This window comes from Tamandua tetradactyla, chromosome 5 (assembly GCF_023851605.1).
Source record: "Tamandua tetradactyla isolate mTamTet1 chromosome 5, mTamTet1.pri, whole genome shotgun sequence".
In the NCBI taxonomy this organism is placed as follows: Eukaryota; Metazoa; Chordata; class Mammalia; order Pilosa; family Myrmecophagidae; genus Tamandua; species Tamandua tetradactyla.
In genome coordinates, this window is record NC_135331.1 from 44,099,724 (window position 1) to 44,120,960 (window position 21,237).

Consider the following 21,237-nt stretch of genomic DNA (forward strand, 5'->3'; position numbering starts at 1 on the left):
CTACCCTCCCCTGATCACTGGTGATAACAAACCTCCAACCCCGTGTCAGGAGACCCTGCTGAAACTCTGTTGTCATACCCTATGAAATTTGTCCTGAGCCCTTATAATCCCTTGCACTCCCCTGCCCCTTTGTGGAACACTAACCTTCAGTTCTAATAAAATTCATATCTAACTCCATGCTTGACATGTCCTTTGGTCTCCAGGCTGCCTCGACCCAAGCTCTCCAGGAACACAAGTCATATTTCTTGGTTGATCCTAGTCATTTGGCACATTTTTCTAGAAACTTCTCACTTTCTCCTCCCCTCAAAACTCAACAAGTGAAGAAAAGAAAACATAATTCTCAGTTAAATGTTCTCGTTTATTATAGCTGTTATCGTTTTTATTGTATCTTGCTTTACACCAGCTTTGTGACAGAGGGCAGTCAGCTTCAGAGAAAGTGAAGAAAGGTAGGAAGGCGGCTTTAGTTTGCCCCAAACCAGGCTTGAAGGAAAATTCACACATCCTTCTAGTTTATGAAACAGGCGTCGGATCTTTATTAAATAAGCCAGCAGCAGCAGGTCATCCGTGCTCAGGTGCCGGAGGACTGGAATCTCCTGGGGGTTTGGTAGCTTTTTGGCAAAGAGAAAGAAAAGGAAAGCTCAGGGTCCTGTAGTGGAAATCGAGACTGTGCGGCTACGGGAGGGGAGGAGCCAAATTGTGGCAATAATTTGGAGTTAGATTCTCTGTTAAAGGTCCAAGCTAGTTATCTGTAAACAGGGAGAGGCTATTCTAATTATTACGAGGAATGAGCTGAAGTTACTGTGGAGACCTGAGAGATTAAAAGTAGCCCAGACTGAGTTAGGGAAATGGAATTTGGATACATTCGAAAGCTTACAATTTAGTCAAGCAATTTAACCCATACACTCCAAGGCTGAGGCCTGGGAGCACCGTGGTTACTTCAACGTGGGCCTTTCTGAAGTATGCCCTGGGGCGGGGGTGTAGGGAGGGGTTTGGGGAGAGAATGAATGGAGTGTGGTGTATGCTGGACTGTGGGCTGGTGGCTGCCTGGGAAGCCACTGAGGGGTTCACTCCTCCTCAGAAGGCAGCACCTGAGCTGGGTTTTCAAGAATGACTGGGGTCTCCTTTTCCTTCTCAAGTATGCACCTGCCTTCCGAGGACCCTTATGACAAATTAACCTCTCCATTACGTTTCTTTGGCCTCTGCTTTCCCCACTTCCTCACAGCCTTTGGCTGTTCAAGGCTGATGTCTCCTAGCAGCTGCAGGAAGGTGAATGGAACTGTCAGGACTGTCTTATGGAAGTGTTTCTACAGCCTGTGGCTCCAGGCCCAGGCTGGGAGGGGGCATTTATCACTTACCCACAGAAGATGCAAAAATTTGCAGCATCTCTTTCTGCATTTCTATCCCACCCCCACATCAAAGGGAAAGGAAGAGGAGGGGAGAGGAGGGAAGGGAGAGGAAGGGGGGAGGGAGAGAAGAGGGAGAAAGGGAGGGAGAGAAGAAGAATAACAAAGAATGGATCAGGACAGTCAACATTCCCTTTAACCCTAAATCCCATAAAATAACAGAAAACTTTTCAGAGATTAAATTAGCAATGGTTCTCGAAAATAAGAAAGATCTCATCAGCAGGAATAATTTTAAGGAATTCCTAAAAATCAGAAAGCAAATGGGACCATGTCCATACAGAGATAAATAATCAAATGAAGCCAAAACACACACACTCTGAGTTCAGTAACAACAGAAATGAAAAGTGGACGCGGGCCCTGAGGTGACCATTAGGATGACCCACTGAAAACAGCTCCCAGGCCTTCTGGGAGCTTGGTGTTGCATAGTGGTGCCCACAGGCTGAGGGGCAAGTGTGGGTTTAGCCTTCTCGCCCTCAAGAGCACATACCACTTCTGCACAATTATCAGAAGCAACCTTCAGGAAGCAGAACATACAGAAAAATGATTCCTAAATGCAAAAATGATCACACACTGAAAATGAACAAATATCTGATGAAATTTGGAGCCATGAAAGAAAGGCACCAGACTTACCTATCAGAGGAACTAATTCTCAAGCGAATAGAATTAATAGAGGGAGACTTTAGAATACATGTCATTAATATTCTCTGAGGGATTTCAGAGACTATTGTTGCCAAGGAAAAGAAACAACTAGAGGACTTGAAAGTTAATTCTATACACACAGAAAAGAAGATAAGTTTAAATATGTGTGTGAACAATTTTAAAGTAACCATTAAAGTATAAATATAATGTATTAAAATATTGAGTCTGCTAGGCTGAGGAAATCAACAAAATCCAGTTATATGCTGTTTGCAAGAGATACAGCTATTTCAAAACTACATAAAAAGGCTGAAAATCCAAGGATAAAAATGCATGCACCAAGAAAATGCTAACAAAAAGAAATCAGGTGTAGCAATTTAGCATCAGAAACAACATTTAAGGCAAAGGCTATTAAAAGGGAAATTGGTGATAATACATACTAATAATATTAAATTTTTTTTATCAAAATAAAAACAAAAACCTTCACTGATACACAGCATCACATGTTATGCCAAATAATTTAGGTGAAAAATTGAGCTAACATGGGGTATAAAGTACATTTCACCAAGAAAAGTTATCTTTAATTTCCTCACAAAACTTCAAAATATGTAATGCAAAAACTTATAGAAATACTAGGAAAGATGAATAAATCCACAATCATATTGGGAGACTTTCATGCATTTCTCAGAAATAAACCAATGGTATATAAGAAAAGGCTATATTGAGAGGTATAAGTAGAACAATTAGATGTACAGAATTTTGTACCAACAAACAGTACACGATCATTTTTGTCAAATGTACACAGGACACTCATAAAAATGTGTAATCAATATGAATGCATTCTAAATGATAGAAAAAAAAACCACAGTACATATTCTGAAATCATTTAAAAATTAAGAGAAGGTAAGTAAAAAAATGATTCTATTTGAAAATTCAGCAACTCCTGAGTTGAAGAAATCAAAATGGAAATCATAAACTATTTAGAATGGAAAGAAAACAAGTGCACTGCATATTAAAATCTGTGACACATAGCCCCAGAGGTACTCAGGGGCTGAGAAGTGAGGATTTAAGGGATGGCTATGATTACTGAATCATATATACAGATATTCCTTTTTATTTTCTGGCATTGGAGTAGACAGAGGGAAATATCTGAAATCTTTTCATTGTAATCCAGCTGCCCTGAACTCTGATAATGATTGTATAGCCTTTATCTTGTGTCCTTACAATTGTAAAAACCTTGTGAAGAACCTGCACTTGTACCTACTCACCCAGTTTTTCAACTTTAGAGTCTTGTAATCACTAAAGACAGCCCCTAATGTTTATTAATGAAGGGTCCTGGGTCAACCCAGAACTAACCCACCCCAGGTCCAAAGTTACCTTGATAACTTAAACTGGATTTAATCAAAATGGGACCACCTGATATGTGCAGTAGCTTAGACTTTAACATACAAGTCATTTATACCTCATTATTATACTAAAAATCAAACCTGTCATCATATTAAGGCTGCCATTTTCTTACATACATTCTGTGACTAAGCATGAAAACAGTTTGTGCATGTGCAATAATTAAATCACCTCTAATTACATCATCTGGAGCCACTGTGTTTATTATCCTAAAACCTGCCCATCTTTTAATGCTATAAAACTATCAAAATTACTCTGTTTGGGGAGACAGATATTGGGCTGATAGGCCATCTGATCTCCTGTTGCATGCCTAGTAATAAAGTTTTTCTCTCTTTGAAACCCTGGTGTCTCAGGAATTGGCCATTCGAGCACATTGGGCAAAAGAATCCATAACCTTTGTCTTGTAACAGTGCCAGATGTGTGTGTTGGGGGTGTGCTGCTAAGTTTAGGCAGGGTGGTAAAGAAAGGACTCTGAGCTGAAACCTGAAGGAAACCAGGGAGCAGCTGTGTGCTAAATGAGGGAGGAGCATTTTAGGTTGAGGGATCGGCAAGTGCAAAGACTGTGGCAGTAACATGCCTGATGTTTTTTAGGAACAACAAAGAAGCCAGTATGGCAGGAGCAGGGAGAGTGAGAAAAGAGTAATTCATTGAGAATATTGAAGAAGGTGGCCAAGAGCACGTATGGCATTAAAGGTCTTTATAGAACCTTGGTTTTTACTGAGTAAGATGAGACGCCACAAGGGAGTTTTGACCAGACTTGTGTTTTTAAAGTATTACTCTGTTATGGTGTGAAATGGACTGCTTGGGTGATCGGGAAGAGCAGAAGAAGGGAAAGTCATTAAAAAGCCATTGCTATAAATTCAAACAAGAGATGGATTAGATCCAAGAAACAAAATGAGTGATAGCACCGGAGGATGAGAAGAGTGTAAGATTCCGGATGTTTATTGGAGGTAGAGTTTATAGGACTTGCAGAGGGGTTGATGTGGAATTGTGAAACAGAGAAGATAGCTACTCCAAAGTTTTTGGCCTGTGCTACTAAAATAACACACTGCCATTATCTGAGCTGGAAAAGATGAGTGTAAAGCAAGCTTTGAAATCCAGTTTTGCTGTGTTAAGTGATCAGCTTCTCTTAGATATCTAAATATACACGGTTGAGTTGGAATCAGAGATTTGCAAGTCTGGGAATTTATGGGACATCTACCTGGAGATATAAGCTCAAGAGTTGTCAGCATGTAGATGGTATTTAAGGACGTGAGCTCTGGGGCCATCCAATAAATATTTAGAAAAACGGAAGATGAAAAGGAATCAGCAAAGTGAGAAGGAACATCCCATGAGTTAGAAGAAAAACTGAGTAGTACCTGGAAGAAAGGAAAGAATTGCTTCCGGGGGAGGGAGTGATAAATAGTGTCCAGTGCTGCTGAGAGCCCATTATATTTAGCATAAATTAAGTATAGTACATGTGACCTATTATGTAGCAATTTAAAAATAAACTAGGCAACTATACCTGGAAGTGTAGACATGGAAAAACCTTCAAGAATTAAGTCGAAAACAAGCAAACAAAAAAAACAGAAACCACTACCACAATACAAATAATAAAACAAAAAAGATGGATATAAATAATTTATAAATATACATAGAATGGGGAAAATATACACCCCATTTGGATGGGAATTACTTGTGGGGTTGGGGATTGGAAAGAAGGGATAAAAAGGGAATATCATGTTTTATTCTCTCTACATCTATATTGTTTGAGTCTTCAAATATGAGAATATATTCACATGACACTTTTGTAATTTAAAAAAAAGCCAAAGAAATGATGTTCATGAGAACAGTGAGAGAAGTAAAGGCTTTTTAAGTGCAGTTTTATTGAGATATATTCATATACCATATGATCATCCAAAGTATACATTCAATGGTTCATAGTATCATCATATAGCTGTACATTCATCATCACAATAGATTTTTTAACATTTTCATTACTCCAGAAAATTAAGAATAAGAATAAAAAATTGAAATAAAAGCAAAAAAGATTACCCCAAACATCCTGTACCCCTTACCTCTGTATTATTTATTTATTTTTTGTCTTTATTTTCTCACTCAACTGTCCATACATTCGATAAAGGAAGTATCATTCACAAGGTTTTCACAAATACACAATCACACCAAGAAAGCTATATAGTTATACAATCATCTTCAAGAATCAAAGGTACCAGATTACAGTTCAACAGTTTCAGGCACCCCCTCTAAGTACTTCAATACACCAAAAACTGAAAAGATATATTTATATAATGCATAAAAATAACCTTCAGAATGACCTCTCGACTCTATCTGAAATCTGTCAGCCACCAAAATTTTATTTCATCTCTCTTTCCCCTTTTGGTCAAGAAGGCTTTCTCAAGACCATGATGCCAACACCAGGCTCAGGCCTGGGAATCAGGTCACACATTGGGGAGAGGGCAGTGAGTTTACCTGCAGAGTTGACTTAGAGAGACAGAGGCCACATCTGAGCAACAAAAGAGGTTCTATGAAGGTGACTCAGGCATCATTATAAATAGGCTTAGTTTCTCCTCTGCAGGAATAAGTTTCATAAGGGCAAGCCCCAATATCAAAGGCTTGGGCTACTAAATTGGTAGACCTCACTGCTTGCGAGCATATCAGGTCTTTCCCACATGGGAATGTTTAATATTTCCATGTTTTTCCCCAGTCCCTCAAGGGGCCTTTGCAAACACTTTTTTATCTTCTTCCCTGATTGCATTGGGGTATCACACTAACCTGTACAACTCAAAAAGATCTCACATTCTATTCAAGGTTCCATGTAATTATGGTATTCAAATAAATTGACCATACAAGTTCAGTTAGATAATGTGCTACAGAAAATATAAATTCAGCACCAAATAAACTTCTCTTCCTTTGGCCTTGCACAAAAGTTGAAATTTTAAAATATAGCCAATATCATCCTTTACCCTTTAGTCTGATTTGTCTTAGTTCTAACCAGATCAGCTTCATTCATTTCTCTAACTGAACTGTAACCTCCTTTTTTTGTTTGTTTGTTTGCTTTTTAAACAGTTACTGTAAAGGGTAATGTTGACTTTCAGGGCTGCAGAACTCTAGCTCTGAGTCTTAGGTGTCACACAAATACTCAAAGTTCCAGGAAATAACCAGGTTATACACAAATAGCTCAGCATCTAGAAATAGCAGTTACAACTCAGAAATAGATGTGACTGCTGTAAGAGCTTACAATCTAGAAACCTTTACAGCAAGGTTTCCCCTGATAACCTGTGCTCTCAAAGTCAAGTCTTAGAGTTTGCACATTATAGTTAATCCATATTAGTTAGGTGTTATAATATTTGTTTTTTAGTTTCTGACTTATTTCACTCATCCTGCTGTCCATTCACCTCATTGAATGCCTCACAACTTAATTGCTGCTCAGTATTCCACTGTATGTATATACCACATTTCGTCCTTCCATTCATCAATCAATATACCCTTAGACCACCACCAACCATTACAAATTGTGAATACTGCCGCTATAAACTCCCATGTGCAAATGTGTCCTTGCTTTCAGTTCTTCCAAGTACATAACTAATAATGGGATTGCAGGATCATACGGCGATCCTATACTTAAATCTCCTGTGGAACCACCACATTGCTCTTCAGAGGGCCTGCACCATTCTACTTCCCTACCAACAATAAACAGGTACATCCGTCTTTCCATATTTTCCCCAGCACTTGTATATTTCTGTTTATTTTTTAAACAGTTTTATTCACACACAGTACAATTCACCCTAAATAAACAATCACTGGTTCCTGGTGTAATCACATAGCTATGCCTTCACCACTGCAATCTATATGAGGACATTTCTATTTCTTCCACAAAGAAAGGAGACATTCCGTTTTGGTATGTTGCCTTTGTTACATTTAATGGAAGCATATTACAATGTTACTGTTAACTTAGACTCTAGTTTGCACTGTTTTGTATTTTTTTTTCTGTATACCATCCCATGTTCAACACCTTTCAATGTTGACATTCATTTGTTCTCTCTCATGTAAAAACATTCTTATATTTGTTTATTTAATCACCATCATTGTCTACTCCATGTTTAGTCTCTTGTAGACAGCATATAGATGGATCCTAGTTTTTAATCCATTCTGACAATCTATGTCTTTGGATTGGGGAGTTTAATCCATTAACATTCGATATTTTTGCTGTAAAGGCAATACTTTCTTCTACCATTTTGACTTTCAGATTTTCTCTAAGAAGAGCGTTCTCTCTCTCTCTTTCTTTTTACCCTTACTGGTAGCCTTCATTTTGGCACTCTTTTCCAGATATCTCTCTCCTGTCTTTTCCTATCTGCCTGTAGTACTTCCTTTAGTATTTCTTATAGAGCAGGTCTCTTGTTCACAAATTCTCTGAAGATATGTTAACATTTAAGTTAAAATAATTTATTTAAATTAAAACAACATATTAAATATTTAAACTATCTGAAAATATTTTAATCTGCCCCTCATTTTTATTGTTTGTTTGTTTTTTTTAATTTCTGTCTTCTTTTTTTAAATGTATTTATTAATTAAAAAAATAAAGAAACAAAATAAAACATACATAATCAGTAATTCACAATATTATCACTTAGTTGCATATTCAACATTTCTTAGAACATTTGCATCGATTTAGAAAAAGAAATAAAAACATAACAGAAAAAGAAATAAAATGATAACAGAGAAAAAAAGTTATACATACCATACCCTTTACCCCTCACTTGCACTGATCACTAGCATTTAAACTAAATTTATTTTAGCATTTGTTCCCCCTATTATTTATTTTTAATTTTTATTTATTTTTTATTTTTATTAATTAAAAAAAGAATTAACAAAACAATTAGAAATCATTCCAATCTACATGTACAATCAGTAATTCTTAATAACATCACATAGTTGCATATTCATCATTTCTTAGTACATTTGCATCGATTTAGAAAAAGAAATAAAAAGACAACAGAATAAGAATTAAAACAATAATAGAAAGAAAAAAAAACAAAAAAAACAAAAACAAAAAACCTATACCTCACATGCAGCTTCATTCAGTGTTTTAACATAATTGCATTACAATTGGGTAGTATTGTGCTGTCCATTTCTGAGTTTTTATATCCAGTCCCGTTGTACAGTCTGTATCCCTTCATCTCCAATTATCCCTTCTCTTTTTTCTTTTTTTTAATTAACGGAAAAAAAGAAATTAACCCAACATTTAGAGATCATACCATTCTACACATGCAATCATTAATTCTTAACATCATCACATAGATGCATGATCATCATTTCTTAGTACATTTGCATTGGTTTAGAAGAACTAGCAACATAACCGAAAAAGATATAGAATGTTAATATAGAGAAAAAAATAAAAGTAATAATAGTAAAATCAAAACAAAACAAAACAAAACAAAACAAAAACCTATAGCTCAGATGCAGCTTCATTCAGTGTTTTAACATGATTACTTTACAATTAGGTATTATTGTGCTGTCCATTTTTGAGTTTTTGTATCTAGTTCTGTTGCACAGTCTGTATCCCTTCAGCTTCAATTACCCATTGTCTTACCCTGTTTCTAACTCCTGCTGAACTCTGTTACCAATGCCATATTTCAAGTTTATTCTCGAATGTCCGTTCACATCAGTGGGACCATACAGTATTTGTCCTTTAGTTTTTGGCTGGATTCACTCAGCATAATATTCTCTAGGTCCATCCATGTTATTACATGGTTCATAAGTTTATCTTGTCTTAAAGCTGCATAATATTCCATCGTATGTATATACCACAGTTTGTTTAGCCACTCTTCTGTTGATGGAGATTTTGGCTGTTTCCATCTCTTTGCAATTGTAAATAATGCTGCTATAAACACTGGTGTGCAAATGTCCGTTTGTGTCTTTGCCCTTAAGTCCTTTGAGTAGATACCTAGCAATGGTATTGCTGGGTCGTATGGCAATTCTATATTCAGCTTTTTGAGGAACCGCCAAACTGCCTTCCACAGTGGTTGCACCCTTTGACATTCCCACCAACAGTGGATAAGTGTGCCTCTTTCTCCGCATCCTCTCCAGCACTTGTCATTTTCTGTTTTGTTGATAATGGCCATTCTGGTGGGTGTGAGATGATATCTCATTGTAGTTTTGATTTGCATTTCTCTAATGGCCAGGGACATTGAGCATCTCTTCATGTGCCTCTTGGCCATCCGTATTTCCTCTTCTGAGAGGTGTCTGTTCAAGTCTTTTTCCCATTTTGTAATTGGGTTGGCTGTCTTTTTGTTGTTGAGATGAACAATCTCTTTATAAATTCTGGATACTAGACCTTTATCTGATATGTCGTTTCCAAATATTGTCTCCCATTGTGAAGGCTGTCTTTCTACTTTCTTGATGAAGTTCTTTGATGCACAAAAGTGTTTAATTTTGAGGAGTTCCCATTTATTTATTTCCTTCTTCAGTGCTCTTGCTTTAGGTTTAAGGTCCATAAAACCGCCTCCAGTTGTAAGATCCATAAGATATCTCCCAACATTTTCCTCTAACTGTTTTATGGTCTTAGACCTAATGTTTAGATCTTTGATCCATTTTGAGTTAACTTTTGTATAGGGTGTGAGAGATGGGTCTTCTCTCATTCTTTTGCATATGGATATCCAGTTCTCTAGGCACCATTTATTGAAGAGACTGCTCTGTCCCAGGTGAGTTGGCTTGACTGCCTTATCAAAGATCAAATGTCCATAGATGAGAGGGTCTATATCTGAGCACTCTATTCGATTCCATTGGTCGATATATCTATCTTTATGCCAATACCATGCTGTTTTGACCACTGTGGCTTCATAATATGCCTTAAAGTCAGGCAGTGCAAGACCTCCAGCTTCGTTTTTTTTCCTCAAGATGTTTTTAGCAATTCGGGGCACCCTGCCCTTCCAGATAAATTTGCTTATTGGTTTTTCTATTTCTGAAAAATAAGTTGTTGGGATTTTGATTGGTATTGCATTGAATCTGTAAATCAATTTAGGTAGGATTGACATCTTAACTATATTTAGTCTTCCAATCCATGAACACGGTATGCCCTTCCATCTATTTAGGTCTTCTGTGATTTCTTTTAGCAGTTTTTTGTAGTTTTCTTTATATAGGTTTTTTGTCTCTTTAGTTAAATTTATTCCTAGGTATTTTATTCTTTTAGTTGCAATTGTAAATGGGATTCGTTTCTTGATTTCCCCCTCAGCTTGTTCATTACTAGTGTATAGAAATGCTACAGATTTTTGAATGTTGATCTTGTAACCTGCTACTTTGCTGTACTCATTTATTAGCTCTAGTAGTTTTGTTGTGGATTTTTCCGGGTTTTCGACGTATAGTATCATATCGTCTGCAAACAGTGATAGTTTTACTTCTTCCTTTCCAATTTTGATGCCTTGTATTTCTTTTTCTTGTCTAATTGCTCTGGCTAGAACCTCCAACACAATGTTGAATAATAGTGGTGATAGTGGACATCCTTGTCTTGTTCCTGATCTTAGGGGGAAAGTTTTCAATTTTTCCCCATTGAGGATGATATTAGCTGTGGGTTTTTCATATATTCCCTCTATCATTTTAAGGAAGTTCCCTTGTATTCCTATCTTTTGAAGGGTTTTCAACAGGAAAGGATGTTGAATCCTGTCGAATGCCTTCTCTGCATCAATTGAGATGATCATGTGATTTTTCTGCTTTGATTTGTTGATATGGTGTATTACATTAATTGATTTTCTTATATTGAACCATCCTTGCATACCTGGGATGAATCCTACTTGGTCATGATGTATAATTCTTTTAATGTGTTGTTGGATACGATTTGCTAGAATTTTATTGAGGATTTTTGCATCTGTATTCATTAGAGAGATTGGTCTGTAGTTTTCTTTTTTTGTAATATCTTTGCCTGGTTTTGGTATGAGGGTGATGTTGGCTTCATAGAATGAATTAGGTAGTTTTCCCTCCACTTCGATTTTTTTGAAGAGTTTGAAGAGAATTGGTACTAATTCTTTCTGGAACGTTTGGTAGAATTCACATGTGAAGCCATCTGGTCCTGGACTTTTCTTTTTAGGAAGCTTTTGAATGACTAATTCAATTTCTTTACTTGTGATTGGTTTGTTGAGGTCATCTATGTCTTCTTGAGTCAAAGTTGGTTATTCATGTCTTTCCAGGAACCCGTCCATTTCCTCTAAATTGTTGTATTTATTAGCATAAAGTTGTTCATAGTATCCTGTTATTACCTCCTTTATTTCTGTGAGGTCAGTAGTTATGTCTCCTCTTCCATTTCTGATCTTATTTATTTGCATCCTCTCTCTTCTTCTTTTTGTCAATCTTGCTAAGGGCCCATCAATCTTATTGATTTTCTCATAGAACCAACTTCTGGCCTTATTGATTTTCTCTATTGTTTTCATGTTTTCAATTTCATTTATTTGTGCTCTAATCTTTGTTATTTCTTTCCTTTTGCTTGCTTTGGGGTTAGCTTGCTGTTCTTTCTCCAGTTCTTCCAAATGGATAGTTAATTCCTGAATTTTTGCCTTTTCTTCTTTTCTGATATAGGCATTTAGAGCAATAAATTTCCCTCTTAGCACTGCCTTTGCTGCGTCCCATAAGTTTTGATATGTTGTGTTTTCATTTTCATTCGCCTCGAGGTATTTGCTAATTTCTCTTGCAATTTCTTCTTTGACCCAGTCGTTGTTTAGGAGTGTGTTGTTGAGCCTCCACGTATTTGTGAATTTTCTGGCACTCTGCCTATTATTGATTTCCAACATCATTCCTTTATGGTCCGAGAAAGTGTTGTGTAAGATTTCAATCTTTTTAAATTTGTTAAGACTTGCTTTGTGACCCAGCATATGGTCTATCTTTGAGAATGATCCATGAGCACTTGAGAAAAAGGTGTATCCTGCTGTTGTGGGATGTAATGTCCTATAAATGTCTATTAAGTCTAGTTCATTTATAGTAATATTCAGATTCTCTATTTCTTTGTTGATCCTCTGTCTAGATGTTCTGTCCCTTGATGAGAGTGGTGAGTTGAAGTCTCCAACTATTATGGTATATGAGTCTATTTCCCTTTTCAGTGTTTGCAGTATATTCCTCACGTATTTTGGGGCATTCTGATTCGGTGCGTAAATATTTATGATTGTTATGTCTTCTTGTTTAATTGTTCCTTTTATTAGTATATAGTGTCCTTCTTTGTCTCTTTTAACTGTTTTACATTTGAAGTCTAATTTGTTGGATATTAGTATAGCCACTCCTGCTCTTTTCTGGTTGTTATTTGCATGAAATATCTTTTCCCAACCTTTCACTTTCAACCTATGTTTATCTTTGGGTCTAAGATGTGTTTCCTGTAGACAGCATATAGAAGGATCCTGTTTTTTAATCCATTCTGCCAATCTATGTCTTTTGATTGGGGAATTCAGTCCACTGACATTTAGTGTTATTACTGTTTGGATAATATTTTCCTCTACCATTTTGCCTTTTGTATTATATATATCATATCTGATTTTCCTTCTTTCTACACTCTTTTCCATATCTCTCTCTTCTGTCTTTTTGTATCTGACTCTAGTGCTCCCTTTAGTATTTCTTGCAGAGCTGGTCTCTTGGTCACAAATTCTTTCAGTGACTTTTTGTCTGAGAATGTTTTAATTTCTCCCTCATTTTTGAAGGATAATTTTGCTGGATATAGGAGTCTTGGTTGGCAGTTTTTCTCTTTTAGTATTTTAAATATATCATCCCACTGTCTTCTAGCTTCCATGGTTTCTGCTGAAAAATCTACACAAAGTCTTATTGGGTTTCCCTTGTATGTAATGGATTGTTTTTCTCTTGCTGCTTTCAAGATCTTCTCTTTCTCTTTGACCTCTGACATTCTAACTAGTAAGTGTCTTGGAGAACGCCTATTTGGGTCTAATCTCTTTGGGGTGCGCTGCACTTCTTGGATCTGTAATTTTAGGTCTTTCATAAGAGTTGGGAAATTTTCAGTGAAAATTTCTTCCATTAGTTTTTCTCCTCCTTTTCCCTTCTCTTCTCCTTCTGGGACACCCACAACACATATATTTGTGCGGTTCATATTGTCCTTGAGTTCCCTGATACCCTGTTCAAATTTTTCCATTCTTTTCCCTATAGTTTCTGTTTCTTTTTGGAATTCAGATGTTCCATCCTCCAAATCACTAATTCTATCTTCTGTCTCTTTAAATCTATCATTGTAGCTATCCATTATTTTTTCTATGTTTGCTACTTTATCCTTCACTTCCATAAGTTCTGCGATTTGTTTTTTCAGTTTTTCTATTTCTTCTTTATGTTCAGCCCATGTCCTCTTCATGTCCTCCCTCAATTTATCGATTTCATTTTTGAAGAGGTTTTCCATTTCTGTTCGTATATTCAGCATTAGTTGTCTCAGCTCTTGTGTCTCATTTGAGCTATTGGTTTGTTCCTTTGACTGAGCCATATTCTCAATCTTTTGAGCGTGGACAGTTATCTTCTGCTGCTGGCGTCTGGGCATTTATTCAGATTTCTCTTGGTGTTGGACCCAGCAAGGTTGTAATATTTTTCTGTGAAATCTCTGGGTTCTGTTTTTCTTATCCTGCCCAGTAGGTGGCGCTCGTGGCACCCGTTTGTCTGCGGGTCCCACCAGTAAAAGGTGCTGTGGGACCTTAAACTTTGGAAAACTCTCGCCGTCCTGGGGGTTCGCTAGCCGAAACGGCTTGAGCCGGCCCGGGGTCCGAACGCAGGGAGGGTTGCTGGTCGCCGCAGCCAGGGAAAGAGCCCGTCCGAATTTCCTAGTCGGCCCTGGGCAACAAGCGTGGCGGGAGGGCGCCAGCGGCAGCGGCCCGCCCGAGAGAGTGCACGTTCCCCGGGAGTCACGGGGTCACCGTTCTCCGCGGCCTGGGGATTTCCGATCCAATTCTCTCAGTTGGTCCGGGGGCTGCGCGTGGTGTGGGCGCCAGTCGCCTTGGTTTCAGGGGACCACCTCTCCAATTCTCCCAGCCGGCCCGGGAAGGGGGAAGGGAGTAACTCCGGCCGCTTGCCACCCCGCCCGGTAAGGCCCGCGCGCCTCGGCGATCTCACCCGAGCTGCTTCTCTCAGCCAGCCAGCCGTTCCAGGATGGGGTACGCTGTCTTTTTTTATCTCTGTTGTGGCTTTGGGCGCTTTCTGTATCGTTTCTACTCCCCTAGTAGGTGTCCTGGAGAAGAAACTAAGATCCGCGCGTCTTACTAAGCCGCCATCTTCCAGGAAGTCCCCCTATTATTTATTTTTATTCCATATGTTCTACTCCTTTGTTGACAAGGTAGATAAAAGGAGTATCAGACACAAGGTTTTCACAATCACACAGTCACATTGTGACAGCTATATCATTATTATATCATCCTCAAGAAATATGGCTACTGGAACACAGCTCTACATTTTCAGGCAGTTCCCTCCAGCCTCTCCATGACATCTTGAATAACAAGATGATATCTACTTGATGCATAAGAGTAACCTCCAGGATAACCTCTCAACTCTGTTTGGAATCTCTCAGCCATTGACACTTTGTCTCATTTCCCTCTTCCCCCTTTTGGTCGAGAAGGTTTTCTCAATCCCTTGATGCTAAGTCTCAGCTCATTCTAGGGTTTTTCTCAATCCCTTGATGCTGAGTCTCCACTCATTCCAAGATCTCTGTCCAACACTGACAGGAAGGTCCACACCCCTGGGAGTCATGTCCCATGTAGAGAGGAGTAGGGTGGTGAGACTGCTCATTGTGTTGGCTGGAGAGAGGGGCCACATCTGAGCAACAAAAGAGGCTCTCTTGGGGGTGACTCTTAGGCCTAAATTTTAAGTAGACTTGACTTATCCTTTGCAGGGTTAAGTTTCATATGAACAAACTCCAAGACTGGGGGCTCTGCCTATACTTTTGGTTGTCCACACTGCTTGTGAGAATATCAAGAATTCAACTTGGGGAAGTTGAATTTCTCCCCATTCTCACCACTCCCCGAAGGGGGCTTTGCAGATACTTTTCCACTCACTGATCAAATCACTCTGGGATTCATCGGGGCATCACTCTGGACAAACCAGCAAAATCTCATGTCCTACCTGAGATTCCAAGTACTTATGACATTCAATCAAACTATCTACATGAGTTATATTAGGAGATGTACTAGTCAAAATATAAATTTTGTAACAAATAAACATTTTTTGCTTTAGTCTCACACAGAAGGTGACATTTTAAAATATTAATTACCATCTATTTTCAGTACCCTGCAATAATGACATTCCTTTGTTCTTCCTCATGCAAAAACATTTTTAAAATTGTACCTTGTACATTTCACTATTATTATATACTCTAGGCATTCCTAGATTATACCATCTCAATCTTTAACATCTATCTTTCTTTCTGATTTCATTTATGTCCCCAGCCCTCCTCCCTCTATCATTCTCACATGCAGCTTCATTCAGTGTTTTAACATAATTATATTACAGTTAGGTAGTATTGTGCTGTCCACTTCTGAGTTTTTGTATCCAGTCCTGTTGCACAGTCTGTATCCCTTCAGCTCCAATTACCCAATAAATTTGTGTCTTCTTACCTCCTTCTCTCTTTTTTTTTTTTTACTTGGGCAGACACTGGGAATTGAACCCATGTCTCCGGCATGGCAGGTAAGAACTCTGCCACTGAGCCACCGTTGCCCAACCTCTCATTTTTTTTGGCGGGGGGTGACGCATGGTCCAGGAATTGAACCTAGGTCTCCCGCATTAAAGGCGGGCATTTTAACCACTGAACTACCCATGCACCCTCCCTCATTTTTGAAGAACAGTTTTTCTGGATATAGAATTCTCGGTTGGCAGATTTTCTTTTTTAGTATCTTAAATACATCATAACATTGCTTTCTTGCCTCCATGATTTCTGCTGAGAAATCCACATATGATCTTATCGAGGTTCCCTTGTAAGCGATGGATTGCTTTTCTCTTGCTGCTTTCAGAATTCTCTCTTTGTCTTTGACATTTGATAATCATATTAGTAAGTGTCTTGGAGTAAGTCTATTCAGATTTACTCTGTTTGGGGTATGCTGTACTTCTTGCATCTGTAATTTTATGTCTTTCATAAGAAATGAGAAATTTTCCATGATAATATCCTCCATTATTCTTTCTGCCCCCTTCCTTTTCTTTTTCTTCTGGTATATCCATAACATATATATTTGTGTGCTTCATGTTGTCATTCAATTCCCTGTGAACATGCTCATATTTTTTCCATTCTTTTCCCTACCTGTTCTTTTGTGCATAAGATTTCAGATGTCCTGTCTTCTAGTTCACTGATCCTTTCTCCTGTCATAAGTCTCCATTGAGTTTTTCATCTCTTCTATTGCGCCTTTCATTCCCATGAGTTCTGCCACTTATTTCTTCAAGCTTTCAAATTCTCCTTAATGGTTATCCAATATCTTCTTTATGTCCTTCAGCCCTTGTGCCACCACTTCCTTCAACTTGCTGATTTGATTTTTGAATTTCTTCAGCATGTTTGCTTTAACATCTTTAATTAGTTGTTTCAGCTCCTGTATCTCATTTGATGTGTCAGTTTTTTCTTTGACTGGGCCATATTTTCATTTTTCCAAGTATGATTTATAATTTTTTTTTGCTGGTGTCTAGGCATCTGATTTCCTTGGTCGTTTATTCTGGAGGTCATTTTCACTTTTTCCCTGGGACTTTCTTGTTTGATGGCTTTGTTCTCTATCTGTTCTGTGGCATTCAGTTCAATTTATTCTAGACATCTGCATAGCTTCTATTTAACTGATCAGAATTTTTCAGCTTTTCTTTTTCAGGTTCTTGCCCTGCCTATATGGAATTCTTTTTTGAAGACAGTCTCCCCAGATGTACTCAACTCCAATCAGATTTTCCAAGACAAGGCAGGCCCATATCTCAGGAGGAAGGTGTATTCAGTATCAAGATTTCCTGAGGATGAGACCCAGCAGGTTGTCTGACTTGCCTGTGAAGTGCCTAGACTCTGTGCTTTTCCTAGCCTGCCCAGCAGGTGGCACTTGTCAGCCTGCAGTTCCCCACCAGTGTAAAGTGTTGTGGTGCCTTTAATTTTCAGGAGACCCTGCCAGGGGCATGGTTGAGACAGAGGCTGAAGTAGAAAGCAAGCTTAAGCTGTTTCTGTTTTTCTAGCCACTGGAATCTGAATTCTCTGAAGGAGGGCTGCCACTTGAGTTAGGTCCTGCCCTCCCCCCTTTTCTTGGGGAAGATAAACCCCTCAGGGAATTATGTCTTTCAATTGACTTACTACTTTGTCTCTTAGGCCTATCTTAACTCCACCATTACCTAGATCAGTACTGACAGCAATAATGCCTGAGCTACTTAGAATACTTTTAAAAAGAAAGCAAAAGAAAAATTTAAAAAAAAAAAAAGAAAAGAAGAAATCCCTTTTCAGAGCCAGTCCCTAGCTCCCAAGTTGCCCCAGTCAAGCTCTGGAGTTGATACCTGGCTCTTTGTGCCCCTTTCCCTGGGGCACAGCCCTTTTCCAGTATTCTGAGCTTGGACAACGCCAAAACCCTCTGTTTTTTTTCCATTTTCTGTCAGCCCTGCCTCCTCTCTGCCAGGAGAAACCTCAGGTTCCCTTTCTTGCTTGCTCTGGATTTATCTGTGCTGGGACCTTATACACAAAGTCCAAATTCATTAATTAAAACTGCAGCTGGAGCTTGGTTGAGCTATCATCCTTTGTTTCTAGCAGAGACTTCTTTTTCCCTTGGGGAAGTGTCTCCAACAGCCTGCTGTGCCAATTGGGGAGAGGTGCCAGTCTTTACAGTTTGGGGCTTTCCTTACAACTCTGTGCTGTGATCTTGGCTCTTCCACACATTCCGGACTAGTGTACGATGTGTGTCTGCTCACGGATGTGTCCTAAACAGTTCCAAACAGTTCCTGGCTATTTACTAGTGGCTCTAGAGGACTAACTAAATTCCACACCTCCCTACACTGCCATGCTTACTCTCCCAAAGTAAAAACTTTTAATATCTAATTCATCCTTTTGCATTTAATTATTCTTTAATCATCTAACATGTAACAACTAATTCTTCCTTTAATCTTATTTTAAAAGTTTTATTGTTTACATTTTATTATCACCACATCAGAAAACAGTTATTAGTTGTCAGTATTCTATTGCATGTTTTGCATATGAACAATTTTCTTTAATTCCTTGTAACAACTCTGTTAAAAGGTAGTGATAAATGCATTGTACAGAGATTACCAGTTGCAGAGCTGGTAATCAAATGCATATCATCTGATTCTAAAGTCCATGATCATCCCTCTCAACCCTTTTACTAAATTACAAAATTAGCAAACAAATAAACACACAAAATGTTATTGTGAAGAAAGTTCATTTCCTCTGGAAAACCCATTAGTTTTAGGGACATTTTTTTTAGTTGCATATTCATTATTTCTTACAACATTTGCATCAATTCAGATAAAGAAAAAGACAATAGAAAAAGAAATAAAGCGAAAACAGAAAGAAAAAAAAAAGATTATACCTACCATACCCCTTACCCCACACTTTCATTGATCACTAGCATTTCAAACTAAATTTATTTTAACATTTGTTCCCCCTATTACTTATTTTTATTCCATATGTTCTACTCATTTGCTGACAAGGTAGATAAAAAGGAGCATCAGACACAAGGTTTTCACAATTACACAGTCACATTGTGAAAGCTGTATCATTATTCAATCATTCTCAAGAAACATGGCTACTGGAACACAGCTCTACATTTTCAGGCAGTTCCCTCCAGCCTCTCTATTACATCTTGAATAACAAGGTGATATCTACTTAATGCGTAAGAATAACCTCCAGGATAACCTCTCCACTCTGGAATCTTTCAGCCATTGACACTTTGTCTCATTTCACTCTTCCCCCTTTTGGTAGAGAAGGTTTTCTCAAACCCTTGATGTTGAGTTTCAGCTCATTCTAGAGTTTTTCTCAATTCCTTGATGCTGAGTCTCAGCTCATTCTAGGATTTCTGTCCCACATTGCCAGGAAGGTCCACACCCCTGGGTGTCATGTCCCATGGAGACAGGGGGAGGGTGGTGAGATTGTTTGTTGTGTTGGCTGGAGAGAGAGGCCACAACTGAGCAACAAAAGAGGCTCTCTTGGGGGTGACTCTTAGGCATAAATTTTAAGTAGACTTGACCTATACTTTGTGGGGTTAAGTTTCATATGAACAAAGCTTTGGTTGTCCACACTGCTTGTGAGAAGTTGAATTTCTCCCTGTTCTCACCATTCCCCAAAGGGGGCTTTGCAAATACTTTTCCACTCACTGATCAAATCACTCTGGGATTCATTGGGGCATCACTCTGGACAAACCAACAAAATCTCATGTCCTATCTGAGATTCCAAGTACTTATGGTATTCAATCAAACTAGCTACATATGTTATATTAGGAAATGCCCTAGTCAAAATATAAATTTTGTACCACATAAACATTTTTTGCTTTAGTCTAACACATAAGGTGACATTTTAAAATACTAATTACCATCTATTTTCAGCACCCTGCAGTAATGACATTCCTTTGTTCTTCTTCATGCAAAAACAGTTTTTCAATTTGTACATTTAGTCACTATTATTATACACTCTAGGCATTCCTAGATTATACCATCTCAATCTTTAACATCTATCTTTCTTTCTGATTTCATTTATGCCGCCAGGCCTCCTCCCTCTATCATTCTCACATGCAGCTTCATTCAGTGTTTTAACATAATTGTATTACAGTTAGGTAGTATTGTGTTGTTCATTTCTGAGTTTTTGTATTCAGTCCTGTTGCACAGTCTGTATCCCTTCAGCTCCAATTACCCAATATCTTACCCTATTTCTATCTCCTGATGGTCTCTGTTACCAATGAAATATTCCAAGTTTATTCACTAATGTCAGTTCATATCAGTAAGACCATACAGTATTTGTCCTTTTGTTTTTGGCTAGTCTCTCTCAGCATAATGTTCTCAAGGTCCATCCATGTTGTTACATACTTCATAACTTTATTCTGTCTTAAAGCTGCATAATATTCCATCATATGTATATACCACAGTTTGTTTAGCCACTCGTCTCTTGGACATTTTGGCTGTTTCCATCTCTTTGCAACTGTAAATAATGCTGCTATAAACATTGGTGTGCACATGTCCGTTTGTGTCTTTGCCTTTATGTCTTTTGAGTAGACACCTAGCAATGGTATTGCCGGGTCATTTGGCAATTCTATATTCAGCTTTTTGAGGAACCGCCAAACTGCCTTCCACAGAGGTTGCACCATTTGACATCCCCACCAACAGTGAATAAGTGTGTCTCTTTCTCCACATCCTCTCCAGCACTTGTCATTTTCTGTTTCGTTGATAATGGCCATTCTGGTGGGTGTGAGATGATAGCTCATTGTGGTTTTGATTTGCATTTCTCTAATGGCCAGGGAAGTTGAGCATCTCTTCATGTGCCTTTTGGCCATTTGTATTTCCTCTTCTGAGAAGTGTCTGTTCAAGTCTATTTCCCATTTTGTAATTGGATTGGCTTTTTGTTGTTGAGTTGAACAATCTCTTTATGAATTCTGGATACTAGACCTTTATCTGATATGTCATTTCCAAATATTGTCTCCCATTGTGTAGAGGTAGGTTAAGACAGTGTAGTATTGACAGATTATAATAAGACAGTCAGTGGAACAAAAGAAAACATTCTGAAGTTGATCCATACAAACACAGACAACTATTTCTTTGCAATATACTTATCAATCATTATCAGAGATCAGAGCTACTGGATTTCAGTTCCACAACTTCAGTTACTTCCTTCTGGTTATTCTAA

General features: G+C 38.1%; 1 protein-coding gene across 4 annotated transcripts in view; it reads right to left on the reverse strand.

Annotated features, from left to right (window-relative positions):
* Window positions 1–344: 344 nt before the first annotated feature.
* ERICH6 (glutamate rich 6) overlaps window positions 345–21,237 on the reverse strand; it is a 63,731-nt gene continuing 42,838 nt past the window's right edge. For all 4 annotated transcript variants that reach the window (XM_077160775.1, XM_077160776.1, XM_077160774.1 and 1 more), the window contains one exon: window positions 345–608. In XM_077160775.1, coding sequence (XP_077016890.1) covers window positions 345–608 — 264 coding nt within the window. The remainder of the gene's footprint in view (window positions 609–21,237) is intronic.